This window comes from Monodelphis domestica, chromosome 2 (assembly GCF_027887165.1).
Source record: "Monodelphis domestica isolate mMonDom1 chromosome 2, mMonDom1.pri, whole genome shotgun sequence".
Taxonomy (NCBI): Eukaryota; Metazoa; Chordata; class Mammalia; order Didelphimorphia; family Didelphidae; genus Monodelphis; species Monodelphis domestica.
Genome location: NC_077228.1, coordinates 509,524,591 through 509,544,122, shown reverse-complemented (window position 1 = coordinate 509,544,122; position 19,532 = coordinate 509,524,591). Strand labels below are relative to the sequence as shown.

General features: G+C 46.8%; 1 protein-coding gene across 4 annotated transcripts in view; it reads right to left on the bottom strand.

Moving 5' to 3' along the window:
- Positions 1 to 19,532, bottom strand: part of ABR (ABR activator of RhoGEF and GTPase) — a 301,088-nt gene that overhangs the window by 74,113 nt on the left and 207,443 nt on the right. For 3 of the 4 annotated variants that reach the window (XM_007485730.3, XM_056819590.1, XM_001364304.4), the window contains exons 6-12: positions 18,519 to 18,579; positions 10,240 to 10,292; positions 9,570 to 9,710; positions 7,202 to 7,323; positions 3,387 to 3,552; positions 1,424 to 1,546; positions 750 to 825 (exon numbers count right to left, since the gene is read on the bottom strand). In XM_007485730.3, coding sequence (XP_007485792.2) covers positions 750 to 825; positions 1,424 to 1,546; positions 3,387 to 3,552; positions 7,202 to 7,323; positions 9,570 to 9,710; positions 10,240 to 10,292; positions 18,519 to 18,579 — 742 coding nt within the window. Of the gene's footprint in view, positions 1 to 749; positions 826 to 1,423; positions 1,547 to 3,386; positions 3,553 to 7,201; positions 7,324 to 9,569; positions 9,711 to 10,239; positions 10,293 to 17,965; positions 18,412 to 18,518; positions 18,580 to 19,532 lie in introns of those variants that run through there. The other variant, XM_007485732.3, reaches the window with a different exon arrangement.

Sequence of the window (19,532 nt, the reverse complement as noted above, 5' to 3'; positions counted from 1 at the left end):
AATCAAAGGGCTTGGAGGTCCCCTCCCATTTTCAGAAGAACAAGGGCATGCAGGTGGCCTATTGAGGAAGGAGAAAGCAAAGGGACCCAGAAAGGGCTTTGAAATGGAAATGAGGAGAGGGGGCTTCCATTAGGGCTATGGAATCATTGTGAGCCTAATCTCTTCATTTGTAAAAGGAGGGGAATGGTACCTGCTCCACCTTCTTCACAGGGGGACAGAGAGGAAGAATAAGAGAGAGGAGAAACAGGAAGAGAGAGGGAGAGGATGGGAGAGAGAGAACATAAGATTGAGTATGTGAGAGAGAGAGAGAGCGAGAGAGAGAGAGAGAGAGAGAGAGAGAGAGAGAGAGAGAGAGAGAGAGAGAGAGAGAAAGAGGAGAGAGAGAGAGAGAGAGAGAGAGAGAGTGAGAGAGAGAAGAAAGAGCGAGACAACGTGAGAATATGTGAGAGAATGTGAGAGAGAGAGAGAGAGAGAGAGAGAGAGAGAGAAAGAGAGAGAGAGAGAGAGAGAGTGAGAGAGAGAAGAAAGAGAGCGAGACAACGTGAGAATATGTGAGAGAATGTGAGAGAGAGAGAGAGAGAGAGAGAGAGAGAGAGAGTGAGAGAGAGAGAGAGAGAGAGAGAGAGAGAGAGAGAGAGAGAGAGAGAGAGAGAGAGAGAGAGAGAGAGAGAGAATGTGTTAGGTGGTGAGGTTATTACTGACAGCTCCATAGGCTGATGGAGTTGCTCTAGCAGGAGGTCAGGCTTTACCCTTCTTCTGTAGTTTCTGAATTGCTTCTCTCCACTCCGACCTCTCATAGTCTGAAGACAGTAGGAACAGGTAGCTCTAAAGAGAGGAGATGAGAATTCATGGGGACAGCTGTGGTCAGGCTCTCTCCAGTGGCTCCTGGAGGCTTTCAAGGAGGAAGTAGCATCAGAGGGAGTTGGTGGGCAAGCCAAGCCACAGAAACACTGATCAGGCCTGCTCTCACCTGGGCATGGAGGGGGCTGCCTCCTCAGGGACTGACTCAAATACCCCTAGACTTTGATCTTTCCTAGTCTGATGCCACATTACTCTGCAGGAGAAAGAGCTACAGGTTTCCATTGCAGAAATGTTCAGTTCAAATTGCCACCTCAGAAGCTGGGTGACACTGGATGATTGTCTTTGCCTTTATACCCCCGGGCCTTGGTTTCCTCAAAAGAGAGGATTGGTCTTGAGGACCTCTAAGGCCCACTTCAGCCTTCAAAATCTAGAACTCTCTGAGGCCTGTAGAGTGGACTTGGGAGGCTGGAGCAGTGCTGGCTTCTGGAAAACAGAGGGCACTGATTCATTCTTCCCCCAAGTCCAGCAGGGTCCTCCTAAATGAAAGGCTTGAAGGTACTCATGGACTCCACCATTTGAGATGGGTCACAACATGGAAGCCTGTCCTGGATGGTCTGCTCACCTTTCCATTGCGGTTGTGGATACGGAAGGGTATCGTTGGGGAATTCAGCAGCAGTAAGAACTCGTTTTCAAACATTTTCTTCTTTAACCTCTCAATGGCTCGACTCTGACCTTTGCTGGCTCTCTGTAGGACACAAACGGAGAGGCTCCAAAGTCACACATACCCTTCAGATCTTTGTCCCTGAAGAAACAAGGTCTTGCCCAGGGCCCTTCCTACCTGGACTGGTATGGCAAGAAGAATGTTGGCTTTGCAGTCTGGAGACCTAGGTTTAAATTCTACCTAGAATATTTATTTCCAGTTTGACCTTGGATGAGTTGCCTCCCTCTCTGGGCCTCAGTTTCCCTATCTATAACATGAAGGAATTGGCCCTTTCTAACTATAGGTCTAGGATACCACGATAGACAACATTCCTTTGTGCCGGCCAATCAGATAAGGGATGGGCCTAGGGTGAGAATGTGACTTAGGGTACCTTAACATGGAGACCTTCCCAACTGTAGAGGGGGACCAGTGCTAAGGACTCTAAGGAGAATAAGAAATGATGAATATGTGGGAACTAGTTATGCATTTTACATAATAATTATGATAATATATTGTTATTATATACTCTAAACACTCTGCTTCTAAAATTTTGACTCTTTTGTTGTTCTATTTATTCCTTCATTTCCAAGTAAAAATTCCCTTTGAAAACTTCTAACCTTGAAACTGATTTGTTCTGACTTAAGACTAGAATGGGCAAAGAGAACAGTAGAGTGTGAGATGACAGAGATCATCTAGCTTGGGGTTCTGGGACCCTTCAGCAGCAGTCTGATGAAACCGACAGACCCCTTCTCATAATATGGCAAGGTCCCAATGAGCAGGAATAAAGAATTCAGTGAAGTGGTACCATTATTTGAATTCTCATTGTTCAAAGTATAATTATATGTAAAATATGTTCATAGGTTTTCAGCCCAGTGGACACATATGGCACAGATTCAAATAATGATACTCATTGTTGACACTAACTGAAGCTTAGCTGTGATGTTTTTCAATATACAAAAATACCCTACAAAATTATAAAGGAAAAACCAAATGAATTGAATTACAGTTACCAAAATCTAGTTGTTTTTTTAAATTTACAGGCCTTGGGTTAAGAACTTCTCCTCCCTAGATACACATATATCTGCTCCCCTTCCCCCAACTCCCTAATCCCAAGCCTTATTACTCCTCTCCTACTTTTCTCCTGAGTGAGACATCCTGTGCTTTCCTGCCTCTGGTAGGTCTTTGCTACAGCAGCCCATTATCCCCTTTTCTCCCCACATATCCTCAACCTCTCTTTCTCTACTCTCTCCTTTCCTATCTGCTTATACACTTGCGCAGGTCTCCCCAATCAGACAGTGAAGTCATTCTGGGAAACTTTAAAAGGCCCCATCTTCTTTTTCTGAACCACTTAGTTGTCACTGGGGCCACCACTATTTATCTGGTTTCCCATTTTTGTAATATCAATGCTTTTTTTTATTCTTCTATCTGATCACCTATATCCAATTATTTACCATGTTCTGTAAGAGCCTTAACACATGGCCTTATTTCCTCTCTAGCAGGAAGTGCCCTCTTCTATATTACCAGCTCCTCAGAAATCTCCCATGAATAACCTGAGCACTCTCAACATCAACTGCCTTATAACAAATTGTCATTGGTTATACTAGACTGGGGAGTCAAATGACCTGGGTTCAAATCCCTGCTCAGCCAGTAGATCACAAGGAGTCATGAAGAGTTAAGTTCAAATCCTGCCTCTCAGACACTAGTTGTGTGACCCAGGACAAATAATTTAAAACTGCCTCAGTTTTCTCATCTGTAAAATGAGGGGGTCATGTTCAGTGGCCTCAAAGATCCTTTCCAGTTTCAAACCAGTTCTTATAGAATCTTTCTAGGCTACCCAGAAATGGTCCTTGGGCTAGAAGGTGGGAGAGTCACTAGTTCTACTTACCTCCTTCTGGATTTCACTCTTGAGGGCAGAAATCTTCATCTTCATGTCCTCTAGTTCATGGTCTGGGAAGGGGTGCACTTGAGGGCTAGGTTCTGATTCCTCTGGGGATGGGAAAACCAGGTCTGCCAGTGGGATGTACCACTTGCAGTCATACTGCTGATGTTTCCTATAAAGGGAGAGTGTGGGGGGGAAGACATGGGAGAGCATGAATTGTTGGGTTAGCCATCGCTTGCCAGCTTCTCCTGCTGATCAAAACAGCAGTATCTGAGAGGCAGCCTATGTGGCATGATGAGAAGAGAGTGATTAGTTAGAAGAACTCTGAACTTGGAATAAGGGGGTCTATTATTTGGATTCTAGTCTAGCTATGTGAACCACTTCGGTAAAACTCTCTTAGCCTCAGCTTCCTCAGCTATAAAGTAGGGACAATGAATGTTAAATGACCTATCTCCCAAAGGGTTGTGGTGAGATTAAAAACAATACAGAAAGGGTGTTATTATTACTATAAAGGTGCTGGGGATGTGATCCCTAATTTACCTGATGAGATCCCAATCAATGGCTCCATAGTCAAGAGGGCTCAAATCCTGCCTCTGACATTTACTAAGACCTTGGACAAGGGACAATCTTCCTGACCTCAATTTCCTCAACTATAAAATAAGAGAGTTGACTCCCTCAATGGCCTTTGCAGTTCCTTCCAACTCTAGTTCCAAGGCCATGATGACAGAATCAGAGATCTGTATGGAAACACAACCTCCACAGTCCAAGTTTGATCACTGGTACTCTACTGAGAGAACATAGCAATCTTTATTGGGTTTCAGAGATTGGGGTAACCTGGACCTCCAGAGTTTATTCCTACCATAGGCACTACTGCCTATAAAGATGATGCTGAGTAGGTCCTGGCCCCTTCCCTCTTTGGTCTGTTGTCCTTTTCCCTGTTTGAAAGACACACCAGCAGAGCAGATCTGTATTCCGTCTTTCTTAGGGAAGTGGGAGGAGACCTTTGTGGTCTTTCCTTCCACTAGAACCTGGCAATGGCTGCCTTGAGAGAAGAGCTCACGGGGCTTACCCACAGCTTTCTGGTAGTGAACTTTCTCAGACTAAAAATTGGCAGCAGCCAGACCACTAAGAGCTGCTGCATAAGCACATGGCAGAAGAAGGCATCAATCAATCAATAAGCAATCAATTCCAGTTAATAAGTACCTACTATGTACTAGATCCACGGGAAACAAAAACCAAAGCTAAAAAACATCCTCCATTCTTCAGGAGTTCAGTTATTTTATTGAGCCGTATCTTTTCCTTTGTCTTTGTCTGTTGGGTCTTATTTTTTCCTTCTTTCATGTTGACCCATACAGTCTAAGAGAAGCCATGGAAAATATTTCTGATCTCCAACTTCCTGTGTAAAAGAGGCAAGATGGAGTTCCTAGGTAGTATTATCTCAGCATCTAGCCTTCTAACCAGAAAAGGAAGTTTCCTGGGTAGTGCTAGCCTTGAAAATTGCTTTGTGGGTAACCCAAATTTTAAAAATTTTGGGAATCAGATTTTCTAGAGACAAATGGGGATTTCCTGATGCACTGTCCTACTTGGAGAAAGATAATCACACAAGTGTGGCCATGCCTCTCCCTTTCATGTTTCTCTTTTGAGGGGAGTTTATTAGCTATTTGAGTGGTTTTAATTTTTTAATTGATGGCGAGCCCAATGTTTTCTGCATCTTTTGGATGGAAAAATAAAGCCTGTCCTATCTCATAGGCATTATTGCTCCCTTGAGGGCCTGTTATAGGAGTCAGGACCCTATTACCCAATCTGGGGAGGCCTAAACATAAACTGCTTAACACTCATATTAGAGAGTTCCTTGGGGTAAACTCCAGGGATGGGGGCATAAGGAGAGAAAATAATGATCAATTCAGGCCTCAGGGATTAGACCATTTGATGCCAGGACATTTATGGGGTTTGGGGACTCAGATTATAGTATCAGGATTTTCTACTCTGTGCCCAGTGTGTGTGCATGTATACATTTGTATATGTATACATGTAAATAGGTACAGGAGAAAAGTTACAAAAGAAGTAAAAATAGTCACTATCCTTATGGAATTTGTAGCTTAATTGGAGAGACATGAAGAATACCGCTGACCTTTAGAAAACCCTACAGACAGTAAGATTATTTCAAGAATTTAGAGTTAGAAGGTTTTCACTTCCGGTCCATTCCAAAGAGGTTCCAGGGCCAGGGAAGTTCAAGCTTCAGTCTGGAGAATGTTTTGTTTTTTTTAAATTCATTAAACTAATTAATTTAGATTTTTTTTCCCAGTGTTCCATGATTCATATTCTTTCCCTCTTCCCTCTCTGCTCCTGTAGCCTACAAGCAATTCCACTGGGTTTTACATGTATCATTGATCAAGACCTATTTCCATATTATTGATATTTGCACTAGAGTGATTGTTTAGAGTCTACATCCCCAGTCATATCCCCATCAAACCATGTGATCAATCACATGCTTTTCTTCTGTGTTTCTGGAGGGTGTTCTGACAGATACCTGATGCCCTTAATGCCCAAAGTCACTAGGGCTGCCAGAAGACAGAAAGACCAAATTTTACATCCTGCCCTAGACACTTGCTGGCTTGGTGACACTCTAAATCTGTGAATGGATGATCCTAAACAAATAGGTTCTTGCAATGAAGCCACTTTTCCCTTGCTGTGGATATGTGATTTTTAGATTTTCCCCATCTTGCTTGGTCTAGCACCCAGGAATGTGCACACTCACACTACGTGGGCATGTGCTAGCAAATGACAAATCAGAAACAACTGACTGTCCCCTGGGCTATCCTAAGCCAAGCTTGAGCCACCATTGGCACATGTGAGATGCAGGATGTGAGATAGAGAACTACCTTGGGAGTTCTCGTCACTTCCTGTGGAGAGGAATAGGTGCCAGTTCAATCGTGGAATTTGAGCTTGGAGGAGCTCCCGCAGACAGCTTACCTCAATTGGTCATGTGAGTGAAAAGGACTGACTCCCCTTTCCCTTGACTTTCCAAGGCCTTGAACTCCTGCCTGGCTCAGCCTGAGCCAGTTTGAGTTAACTCTCTCTCTCTCTCTCTCTCTCTCTCTCTCTCTCTCTCTCTCTCTCTCTCTCTCTCTCTCTCTCTCTCTCTCTCTCTCTCTCTCTCTCTCTCTCTCTCTCTCTTTTTTAATTTCTTCCTCCTATTGTAATTAAATCACCATAAAATTCCATCCTGACTTGAGTGTTTCATTTTAGGATTTTAGAAATTAAAAACCTTGGCAACCAGCAATTATTACATTCAGTCTCAACCATAAATTTAACCTTTACAGTTGGGACTGCATCTATCAACTGAGGTATACAGAGCCTCGGTTTCCTCTCTATAAAATGAAGAAGTTGGCCCTGATGCCTTTTGATGCTCAGGATAAAGGAGTTTCTGGTTCTCCACTAGAAGAATTCACTGTACCCTTTCTTCTCTAGCCTTCCTTCCAACTCATGGACCCTCCTCTAGACATAATTATAGACTTTCTTGGATTGTTCTCTAATTGAGTACATCTTGTTACTCCAGCCATATTTTTGGGGCCTCTGGGGCTACAATTATGAGTCTTTCTCTTGTGCTCCCTAGAGTACTTGTTTCAGTGCTGGGCTCAGAGAAGGCACCCCACAAACATGTGAGAGAAATAGAGAGAGAGAGAGAGAGAGAGAGAGAGAGAGAGAGAGAGAGAGAGAGAGAGAGAGTGTGTGTGTGTGTGTGTGTGTGTGACATATGCACATCAGTCCATCCTCCTTCCATCCCCACCCCACTCCCAGGCTGGCCCTGCCTGCCTCACCCCACAGATGTCTTCTTCAGCTTGGCACACAGGAGGACATCTGTGAAGAGGAAGACATGTCGAAGCTTCCTTGAACTCTCTGCCATCTCCACGAGGAACCCATCCTTCACCAGCTGCCGGGTCTGATGGGAGACAACATCAAGTCAGCCCTGTTCAGAGGGGTGCTGTAGGTGGGACTAAGGGTCAGCTCAGTGAATGGGGGTGGGAAGGAGTTGGGGTGATAACTCAGGGCAGCTGCCTTTGCAAGAGAGACCTAGGCACCCAAGAGTGACAGGCCTCATCATGGAAAAGGGGTACCTTCTCCCTGACTAAGTCATCCACAGGAATCTCTGAGTGCTCTGCATGGAACCAAACATATTCCCTGGCAATCTCCTCCAGTCCAAGAAGCTGATCTGATTCTAGCTTCACTGCAAGAGAAATAAATCCTACCTAACGCTACCCACTCCCTACCAACTTAGATTGGACTCTAAGCCCCTGTGCCCACCCCAATTACCTGAGTCTGCCAGGAATAACCTGAGGCAAATCTGCCACAGAGCCCAACTCACCTCTTAACCACTCTAGGGATGTCTAAAGGATGTATTTATCAATGTTCTGGTCCAGACCACACATTCCCAATTTCCCTTCCTCTTAGAAGCATTAAGATACCCACCTTAGCATCAGTGATGATTATTAATTGCTTTTCTGGAGTTTCTACATTCTAGCACTAATTTCTTAACACTTCTCCTCCTAAAAATACACCCAGCACTTGCACACACATACACTCATACACAACTCCCCCCTCCCCTCCACCCCCCTCCCCAGTCTCTCTGTCTCTATCTCTGTCTCTCTCTCAACAGCAATATTCAGAAGAAGAGGACATGGGTTTGAATTGCATCTCTGCCCCTTTCTACCTGAACACATCCCTTAACATCTCTGGATTTCTAGGTCTTGGAGGTCTCTTCCATGTCAAAGTGTATAACCCAGGAGCAGCTAGGTAGCACAGTGGATAGAGAACCAGGCCTGGAATCATGAGGACCTGGTTTCAGAAACTTCCTAGCTGTGCGACTCTGAGCAAGTCTCAGTTCTTTCTGCCTAGCCCTTGCCTTTCTGAAATAAGAGTTGTTACTGAGACAGAATCAAAGGTTTAAAAAAAACTCTGCATGGCCCATTCCATGCCTCAATTATATTCCGAATGCTTCTATGGCATGGACAAACAATTTAAAATATATCAAACACTTTCAAGCCTCAAATAGATCTATGAAGTAATTAAGATGAATTGAAAAAATTTGAATTCCTTTCAGATAATTTCAGGTACCCCCTAGAGATTTTGGGGACATCCTTATGGGGTCTACAAACCTGTGCTGGAAATCACACCCACTTCTGGGTCTCATTCATTGCTACAAGGTCCATGCTTCCTCTTGTTTCCCTCCAACTTTCAGCTCTACTTGCAGGTTTGAGCTTCATAAATGGGACAGATGATCATGACCACTGCTGGCCTTCACATTGGACTTTCCTGCTTGGGCTGTGGGCTTACAACTGCACCAGGACTTGTGATCCTTGGTCTCTCCTTAGCCCCAGAGAGAAGGAAGTACTGAGGAGGAATCTTTGCCTCACCCACAAAGATTATAAATAGAACCCTCTAAGGTCCTTGCCTACATCTACAATCAGGTGGTTCTTAATCTTTCTTTTTCATGATCATGGTCCTCTTTGGCAGACAGTCTGGTGAAGCTTTTTTTTTGCCTTCTGGACCCCTTCTCAGAACACAAAATATGGAGGATTATAAAGAAAACCAATTATACCTAAAAAAAAACTTCACCACTCCTGCCATAGGGGACAGTAGCAATTCAGAGATGCATCACCCCAGACTGCCTAAAGCATTGCAAGGACTACAGGGTCCTGCAAAAACTTTGGGTCTAGATCTTGGTTAGAAATGGTGCCATGAGTATCTTCCCACAGATACAACGTTAAGGACAGCAGCAAACTAGCTGGGGCTGGTCATTGTGGGTAGAGGGGAGTTTGCTGTTGGCATTACCCTGGGCTTCTCAAAACTTCCCTGAGCCTCAGTTTCCTCATCTGTAGAATGAGGGAATTGAACTCAATGAGGTCCGTTCTAACTCTAGAGCTATGATCATAATATTTGGTTCTAAAAGTAGTTCCTAGACCCTCCACTCTGTCAGGGTTCCCTGGGATGCAAGTACATAGCCTTGGTTAAGAATATATCCATGGAAGGATGTCTCAATGGGACGAGAGCCTGAAGGAAATCAATGCAAAGACTAAGAATAAACATAGGTGAAAGTGGGGGTGGAGAGAGTATATATAATATCCTTCTGTCTGACAGCTGGCTAAGATGTCACTGGAAATTGAGTGGCCCTCTGAGGATTACACTTACCTCTCCTTTAGGGGTAGTGACTGCAGTCCGGCGGGGGTCGATATCCTCATTGATGCTGGATAGGAAGTTCTGGGAGATGCGCAGGGCATCCTGGAGTAGTGGGTAATCAGGATGGTCCACTGGGGTGTGCTTGAGGAGATCCTGTATAGGGAACATGGAGGTGAGAACTGGTGACTCCTGGAGGCAAAACCCATCAAATTTACTTCCTACAGACTAAGCGCCGAGTGGCATGGAAAAACTTTCTTGGCCCACCAAATTCTCCTGGATGGCATCTTTGTATAGGTCCAGAGTCTATCACAGCGACTTCTGAAGAAGCAGTTGAGGAGACCAACCCCCTTCCCCAGCCCTATTCCCTATGTTTCTAACTGGAAATGGAAAGAGAGGAGAGATATGAGGACACAGGGTGGGAAGTAAATTGCCAATCTTCTGAGCGATGGGAGCATTTGGCCAAATGTCAAGCTTAGTAGCCAAGCTATATTTAGACCCAAGGCTGGTTGGCATGGTTACCATGGGCCAAGCAGGCGCAGTTGAGGCCAGGGGACCCTCTGCCTAGCTCCCCAAATTAGGGTTCTGGGAACCACACAATCTCTGTGGCTCTAATACCTTCCCACCCCTGGACCTGCCGCCTACTTCTCTTTCAATCCCCTCCCACACCTAGCCGGATACTCACATGGAGGACGAGGGTACTCCGCGTGACACGATCGATGGGCTTGTAAAGCAGTGCTGGGTGGGGAGTTGGGGGGAGAGAGGAAGGAGAGAAGAGCACAAGGGACCCTGGTGAGATATATGAAGCAAGTAGGCTAGAGGCAAACCATTCTCGAGGGTCATCAATTCCATACTTTCTGCATGGTGGGATGCCCAAATCAGTGACTGGAGGTCTAAGAAGATCCATTTTTCCTTATTGTTATTCCTAGTCTCATGGGAGGACTTTTCCCCACCCCACTGTGCTCTTTACAACCAGGGAGTGGCTTGTGGTGCCCCTTCCTTGTTCCTGAAACTCTGGACCACCCAGAATCATGGCATCTGAACTGGAAGAGGCAGAGGTCACCTAACCAAACCACAACTCTACCAATCAAATTTTCAATTCAACAAACATTAGGATCTCATTACCAATTAATGGATGAACATTTATTAAATACCTATTATGCCCCAGGCATTCTGCTAATCAAGAAGTCCATACAATAATCCTGATAAATTACCATCCTGCCTCTTTAATGGCCTCAAGGAATGGGGAAGTCTACCATGTTCTGAAGCAGTCCAGCCTGTTTTTGAGGAGCTCTCACTATAACAAAGTACTTCCTCATATCAAACTAGAACTGCCTTCTGCAGCTTTTACCTGTTACTTAGAATTTCTGCCTTCTAGGACTATAGGGAATGACTCAAATCCCATCAAATGCCACCTTTCTCAGTTCCTTCAAGGGATGTAGACTAGCTATGCTTTCTAGTCTTCTGACTGTCTCAGATGTCCTGCTCTACATGTGGCCCACTTATCACCGTCCTTCCTTAAATATGTCACTTAGGACAGAGTAGCTCAGATTTAAATGGTCTGACTGGGGAAGAGTACAAAGAGGCTGTCCCCTTCCTCATTTCTGACCTCATGCTGCTAGTAATGCAGTGAGGGTCACATTTCTCGCTACCATATCACATTTCTGACTCATTTGGAGCTCTCAAGTCACTAAAAACCTCAGATCCTTTTTGCTCCCACACAAACTCTAATGTAGACAGGTATCCCTTATCCTGTATTTTACAGGTGATTGTTTGAACCACATGTAGGACTTTACATTTAACTCAAGCTCATAAGAGTTCACCTTGTTGGAAAAACTGACCTCCATTCCTTCTCTTGGATTCATGTTAATCCTTGATAGACTTGGCCCCACTTTGTCCCAACAACGCCAGCCCTTCACACTTTTTAGAGGGCACACTGTAGGCTGGCAGGAGCTGTTGCTACTTTGCCCGGACAGAATGGCTGCTCCTGCCTGGTTCTATCATGCTCTATCGCTCTCCACCTCCTTCCTCCATGCTGCCCAGGGCAAGACAGTAGCCCAACATAGTCAGGAGAGAATGACAAGCTTCTTGTCTATACCCTCAGCACCATCTCCTTCTACAGAAGAGCTCTCAGCACTGAGATTCTCATGAAAGAAAAGAATAAGCAGCAGTAGATACAGGACAGAAATATTCTCTCCAGAGAAAGGCTTCTGGACTTAGGGAGAGGAAGGAAGGATGCTGGAGGACACTGTGACTGGGAGAATCCACCTGGGCAAGCTTTAGACATAGGCTGGCTGCAGACAAACTCAAGCACTCCCCTGTTCCCATCACTCATGGCCCCATTTTCTAGATTTGGCCATCAGACAAAGATTGTTGGGATTCAGTGGTGACAGGTGGAGGCAGCAGCTGGCAGCTGAGTCTGCCAGTGTTTCCCAACTACCAATTCCAAAACCATTTCCCTCAGAAAATAGCTATACCCTTTTCTCTCTCCCTGAGAGAGTTCAACCAACACCAACTCCAGATTCTAGGTCTCTCAGGGAACTGGATGGGGAAGAATATTTTTGGAGATGGGAGCTGTGGTTCAGGCTCCTGGACATCTGGATGGACTCCCCAAGGGTAGGGGTGGGGGAAAACAAGGGGAGCTCACAATTGCAGCCCTCAGCCTGGCCCTTTGCCACCATTCTTATCCCAATAACTAAACAAAAAACAGCTATCCACAAGATTCTCTATCCACAGCTCAGCCACGTTGCTGAGTAGACCTCCTTGGGGTGGGGGTGGGGGGACAATTTGCTTCTCACAAACACAACTGAAGTTCTCAAGTGAGGTGGAGTAAATGTCAGCCACTTTATTTCCCTACAGTCTTCACCATCTGTATTTTTAGCTCTTCTCATTTGGCATCCATCAGAGAATTTTTCCTGGTGATGCCTGGGCTGGGGTGTGGAAGATGTAGCAGTGATGGGTGCCTGGCAGAGAGAGCAAAGGACAGGCATGACTATGGGGCCCAGACCCTGGGTAGAGGCTCATCCTATCCCAGAGATATAGTATCTCAGATATGATCTAGAAGGGACCATAGAAATGATCCAAGAAATGAACACAAGGCGGGTACACACCAACTGGGGAATGGCTGAATCAATTATGTTCTATGAATGTAATGGAAGACTATGGCCCTGTAAGAAATTATGAAGGAGAGGGAGGGTTTCATGGAAACTCAGTATGAACTGAAACAGGGGGTAGTGAGTAGAAATGGAGGACAATTTATATGATTGTATAAAATAATCAATTTACAACATTGTAAAATCAAACAAAGACTTGGAAAGACTTGAGAACTCTGATCGATGCAATGACCAGCCTCAGGAGACTTGGGATGAAATATGCCACCTGCCTCCTGACCAGGGGGAGATGGACTCAAGATACCGGAGAGACAGAGATTATCGGATATGGCTAAATGGGAATTTGTTTTGCTTGACTATGCAAATCTGTTACAAGAGTTTTGCTTTGCTCACCCCTCACTGATGGGGAAGTGGGAAGGTGAAATAAATCCTTGTTCACTGGAGAGAAATGCCTTTCAAATGGTTTTTTAAATTTATCCTGCTCCTGTTACAGATGGGGGAACTGAGGCCCAGAGAGATTAAGCGATTTGCCTCAGATTACACAGGGAGTAAGTAGCAGAGTCAGCAGCCTTACATTGCACCACCCTGCCCCTGGAAGATCCCAGAAAGGAGATCTGGGAGAAAGGTACACGGGTGACAAAAGCCAGATAGAGGGAGCTGCCTTCTTGCCCCAAGCCCTGGGAAAGCTGACACTGCAACTTCTCAGGGGGAAGAGATTTCTGACTAATATTGTTGGCTCTTTTGGTTGGTAGAGAGACATCTGCAGAAGTCAGAGGCTGGTTTCAGGAGGGTTATTAGCACCACTACTGCTCACCTCTAGAGACTGCTGGCTTCAAGCACCAATGAACCGAGACCCAAACTCTTAGGTTCTCGCCTTGGCAGGAGTCAGACCCAAACCACAGCAGCTGTACTGTGGCATGTTTAAGAGTACAAGGCAATGATGGGGAGAATGGTAAGGGAAAAGGACCAGTCGACTGGTTTACAGAGCACAGACAGGCACAGAGGTAAGGTGTGGGGATAACCTCCGTGACTACCCATCCATGCTCTAGAGCAAATATAGGTCCCTATTCTTAGATTTCATGGTCTTCCCTTGAAAGGGTCAGAATCAGCCCCTTCTCAGCAATGCCAAGCCCTCCACCTGTTCTGGGGAAACAAACCTTCTTTCTACACAGGCTCAGTCGACTTTTCCTACTTTCGAATCTTAAGCCTCTTCTATGATGCTCCCATTACCTGGAATGACTTGTGCCCCATGCTACTGCTTCCTCTGTCCTCCACCTTCTAATCTCTCCTCCTCCTCTTTTTCCCTTTTAGAAAAGCTTCCTAGAATTGAGAGGAATAGTCCATCAAACATCCTGTAAGCCATTCGCCCTCTCTGCAAAGGGAAATTAAAAAACCAAGAAGACAGAATGACCTCCATGCATCTCTGTCTGGACTCTTTCAGCAAATCATCAGGAGAGAGGAGAGAGTGGGAGTATGGCTCTCCTATTCCAAAGACACTTACAAGAAATCTAGGAGTCCCTCCCAAGGACCAAGGGGGTAAAAACCACCAGTGAGAAGCACCGGGAAATACCAGAGATATCTATCCATCCATCCAACTAACCTACTTCCTTTGGGGCATCATCTCATTAAACTAACAATCAAACAATCAATTAACACTTATTAAACACCTATTGAGTACACAACACTGTACTAGGCACCGGGAGAAATACAAAATTTAGACAAGACATAGTCCCTGACTTCCTTCTCCTAACATGCATCCTCCCTGGGCTTCTTTGGTTATGTCAAGGCCACTGCCATCTCCTACCCAGATTCACACTCATTCTTCCACATATTTTACATCCAATCAAGGACAAGTGTTGTTGATTCTTCAAGCAATTATTGAGCACTAGCTATGTGCCAGGTACTGTGTGATGGGCTAGGGACCCAAGTATAAAAGATGGAAAATGACATCTCTTATGTTCATCTCTCCAAATAGTAAGGCAGAAAGCACCCAAGCTTTTAGTCACAAGGAGCAGGTTCAAATCCAACCTCTGAAAATAAGTGGTTAAGTCAACTAACTTCCCTGGGTCTGAGTTTTCTCCTCTATAAAATCTCTGAGGTCCCTACCAAGCCTCAAATCTCTGGTTCTATGACAAAGCAGCCAAGTTTAGGCCCTCCTCATTTCTCACCAAGACTACTCCAATAGCCTGCTAATTTGGGGTCTCCTTGCCTCTCATATGTGCCCTTTCCAGTTCCTCCTCCACACAGCTGTCAAGGTGATATCCCTGGAAGGAGAAGTCTGACTGTGTCACTCCCTGGCTCAATAAGCTTCAATCACTCCCTATTACACCAGTGGTCAAATACAAACTCCTGCTTGTTATTTAAAGCCCAACCTATCTCTGAAGTCTCCTAATACATGACTTCTCTTTGTTCAGCAAAACTGGTCTTCTTGTCCTTCACTAATGAGAATTCATCTGCCATCTTTGTCTTTATACAAGCTATTCTCTAGGACTGGAACAATTTCCTTTTCAACTTTTACCTCCTAAAATCCTCAATTTCCTTCAAAGCTCCATTTAAATGCTACCTTCTACGAGGGTGGCCCTGATGCCCCCCACTCCATGCTGCCTGCTTCACTTGACAATAACAACTTTTTATTTTGTTTGTACATAAAAAAAACGGTTCTTTGATAGGTATCAGGACCCAGAGGGCATAAATGATTTCATATTTGCTTTGTGTGCCCAGTGCACACATAGTTGTTGGCACACAGTAGGTGCTTAACAAAGGACTTTATGATTGATTGATTGTAGTTAAGTAAGAGATTAAGGTCCCACTAGGGAATAATCCATAAAAAGATCACTGGAGAATTACAATATAAAGTCCTCTGGAAGGTCAGAGAGAGGAAGGATTAGACTGAAGAAACAGAGAGACCCTCTAGAGACTGTTGGGGGGGGGGGAGAGGGGGAGAGAGAGAGAGAGAGACAGAGAGAGACAGAGAGAGAGAGAGGTCTTCTCTAATTCCTGGTTCATCCTCCACCCTACAATTTTGAAATGAAAGGGAATGCTATTAGATTAAGGGAGAAACTCTGAAACTTCAGTCAATCTGTTCCATAATCCTTGCCCCTTCCCAGTGAAAAGGAATAAGATTTTTTGGGAAAAGCGGGGGTGCTATCAGCACACAACTCCCCAGATTCAGCTGCTGGTGCAGGTGAGGGATAAGGCCAAGTGGCCAACCTCGGTACCAAACAAAGCACTCCCTTTTGGGCTCTGCACTCAAAGCACCTTGAAAGAAAACAACCATGTGACAAGGAAACTCTTAGCCTAACCCTGTTAAGAATGTGCAAAAAGGAGACTGAGGAGGACTTCCTAGAAGGCCCCAGACTGAGGTTTGGAAAGGGCCAAAGAGACCTCTAGTCCAGCTCCTCATTCTACAGAGGAGAATGCTGAAGGCTAGGAGGTGAAGCAAGACCATTCAGTCAAGTGACAAAACTCTGATTTGAATCCATGTCTTTGGACTCCAAATCCAGTCCTTTTTCCATAAGAGATAAAATTTGAATTTGGCTCCTCTGACTTTGGAGACAAAGACAATGAATGAATGCTCCTTCTAGTGTACCATTCTGTATTTTGTGTCTATGAGTTCCTGCATCCTTCTCTCTGGGAGCTTGAGGGGCGCAGTGTGGATGTGGTTACCTCAGTGCAGGAGTGCTACTCAGAGACTTCCTCTGCCCAGGATGGCCTGAGTTGGGTACCTGTTGTCCAAAAAATCCCCTCTCTCTCTCTGTCTCTGTCTCTGTGCTTCTCTCTCTCTCTGTCTCTCTCCTCTGTCTCTGTGTCTTCTCTGTCTGTCTGTCTCCTCTCTCTCTCTCTCTCTCTCTCTCTCTCTCTCTCTCTCTCTCTCTCTCTCTCTCTCTCTCTCTCTCTCTCTCTCTCTCTCCCTCCCTCTCTCTCCCTCCTTCTGTCTCTGTCTCTGTCTCTCATTCTCTCTCTCTCTCTCTCTCTCTCTCTCTCTCTCTCTCTCTCTCTCTCTCTCTCTCTCTCTCTCTCTCTCTCTCTCTCTCTCTCTCTCTCTCTCCCCCTCCTCTCTGTCTGTCTGTCTGTCTGTTTCTTTTTCTTCTCCTCTCTTCCTGCTCTAAGAGTCAAGGGACTTGTAGTAACAACCCATCTCAAAAGAGTCCCTGGGGAAATGGAGGGCATGTAGCAGGAAGGTTCTTGGAAGGAAGTAGAACAGAGAGGCAGCAGAGTGTAATGGAGAAAAGACACTGGACTGCGGTTTAAATCTCACACTTGACTGCTCTGGGCCTCAGTTTAGCAATGTGTAAAATGAAGAAGTTGGCCTTGACGGCCTCTGAGGTCCCTTCCAACTCTAGGTCTAGGATCTTATGACCTGAGTCCTTGGCCTTCTCTCTTGGCTCTAACACACATTTGTTATGGGGAAATAGAAAGAAAGCAACCGAAGTTCCAAACCCGCTTTGCCCAGCTCCTGGCCAAAGGATGATGGCTTAGACCATGCCCACAGCTCTTGCCTCGGAGAGCATGGCACACCAGCTGCCAGAGGCAAGCATGCCAAGCCCCTGCCGTCCCCCCACCCAGACAAACCCCGCCTCTGGCAGCTGTTCACTTTGACCCAAGAGCTGGTGTCTTCTCCAGGTGAGCATCCCTCCATTGTGCCATGACCAGGTACCATGCATGCTCCTCTCCCAACACCTCTCCCGCTCACTGCCCGATCCTGCCCACCATGTGACAAGCTCTTGAGCTTCTCTCAGATCAGATCTGCCCAGGAGGTCCCTGGGAGCCAGGAAGGAGCCACGCTGAGGCCCTCCAACTCTGCCACCCTCCCAATCGCATCCACGCTCTCAGCGCTGTCACTGCAAGTACAGAGAGGCAAGCCCAAGGCACCATGTGGGTTCCTTGTGCACACAATACACGGGCAGCCCAGCCTTGCTCTCTTCTCCCGGGAAACAAAGAAACTCCCAACTTCCCTCTCCAGACAACTGCACACACCCCTCCCAGGGGGGGGCTCCGGGCTTGGCTCTCCCACAGAGTCCGGCACTGACCGTCCCAGCCGGCTCCCGTAAGCCCTGGTCCCCAGCCCTGCAGCCGGCAGCACATTTCACTTGCTCCCTCCACAGCTCCTTCGGGAAGTTGCCCGCGGTCACTCCGGCCCCTCGGGAAAGTGGGAGCGTGGCGTGGCCGGAGATAAGCTCCCTGACCGAGGGCTGGAGGTAGGTGCCAAGAGCCGCTCCCCGACCCCAGCCGCCCCGTCTGAGCCCACCCCGCGTCGCGATCGGCCAGCGAAGTGGTCCAAAGACGCGAGCCTCGAGTTACCGTAGGTGCAGTTACAGCACAGTCTGATGATCAAAAGAATTTCCATGGCAGCCTTTCCTGCAGGGCGCCCCAACAGCCATCGCTCCCTGCGCCCCAGCTTCCATCAGCAGGGGAGCCCCCAGTCACCTCGCCCGCCAGCCGGCACGGCCACGCAGCCTCCAGAAGACCGCCGCCGCCGCCGCCGCACAAGCGAGTGAGCCGAGTGCTCGGGAGGCTCACGGAGCCAGCGGGGAAGGGGGAGGGGAGAGGAAAACGAAGTGGAAGCCTGGGGAGGGGGAAGGGAGAGGCAGGGGGGCTGCCGGGAGGGGAGGGGGAGTGAGGAGCATCACTGACATTGTCATGGGGAAGAGCACGCTGGAGGTTGGCCGGCGGCCCGGGGACCCGAGAGGCTGCACTCACACATGTGTGAGTGTGCGCGTGTGTACTCACAACACAAACACACCAAACACTCTCTCTCGCACACACACAGATACGCGCACTCAGCAGCACACGTGCCCAGGGCCCAGAGAGTCAGACAAAGAGAGCTGCACCACTCCCCCTTCCCCTCAAATACCTTCCATGGTGACGGACGTGTGGCTGTCCTTGGAGTCCTTGGGGGCTTTGACTTTGAGCTCCTGTCAATGGAAAGAGAAGACTCACTCCCAAATGCACCCCTCCTGCTACCTGCTGCCCTCTCCGGGCTCCCGGCCCCACACATGCAGCACAATCGTTTTAGTGGCTACGGTGAGCGTTTCTTCATGCATGCTTCCCCCCACCCCTGTCTCCACTGAATCGGCACAACTTGGTACGGAGAAAAAAATCCTGGTTCGAATCTCGACTCTGAAACTCACTACCTCGGTGACCTTGGGCAAAGTCACGCCTCCCTGTGCCTCAGTGTCCTCATCTGTAAAAGGAAGGGGTTGAACCTGATGGGCTCTCCATCAGCTTCTTCCACTGTAAAACAAGGGGGCAGGGGGGTCCCTCCTCACTCCTAATCTTACGAACTTCTTTTTTCCCTCTTTTGAAAGAAAAATGGGACTAAGTGACTTGCCCAGGGTCACACAGCTAGGAAGTGTCTCTAAGGCCATATATGAACCCAGATCCTCCAGACTCCATGCTTGGAGCTCTACCCACTGTGCCAACTAGCTGAGTCAATTCCATTGACTGTCCCTTTCTGAACTTCTATTTCCTCACAGACTAGACCAAATGGCTTCTGGAAGCCCTTCCAGTTTTAAAGACATGATCCTACGTCCTCAAAGGAGCAGTAACTGGGCTGGTCCTGCAACAAGTTAGAAATATTTAGGTCTTGAAGGGCCTCAGAAGCCATTTCATCCAATCCTCTTATTTTACAGATAAATAAACTGAGGCATAGACTGGGAAGGAACCTCAAAGACAGCCACGTCCAGTGCCCTTACTCTACAGAACAGGGAAATAAGGGGCAGGAGGAGAAATGACTTTCCCAAGGTAACCCAGGTGATACGCATCAGAGGGAAAGGTATGAGCTCCCCAGATCTTGACTCTAGGGTGAGCACTCCATCCCTGGACTTGTGCGGGTCCAGCCACCCTAAGTTGGGACAAGACCAGGCAC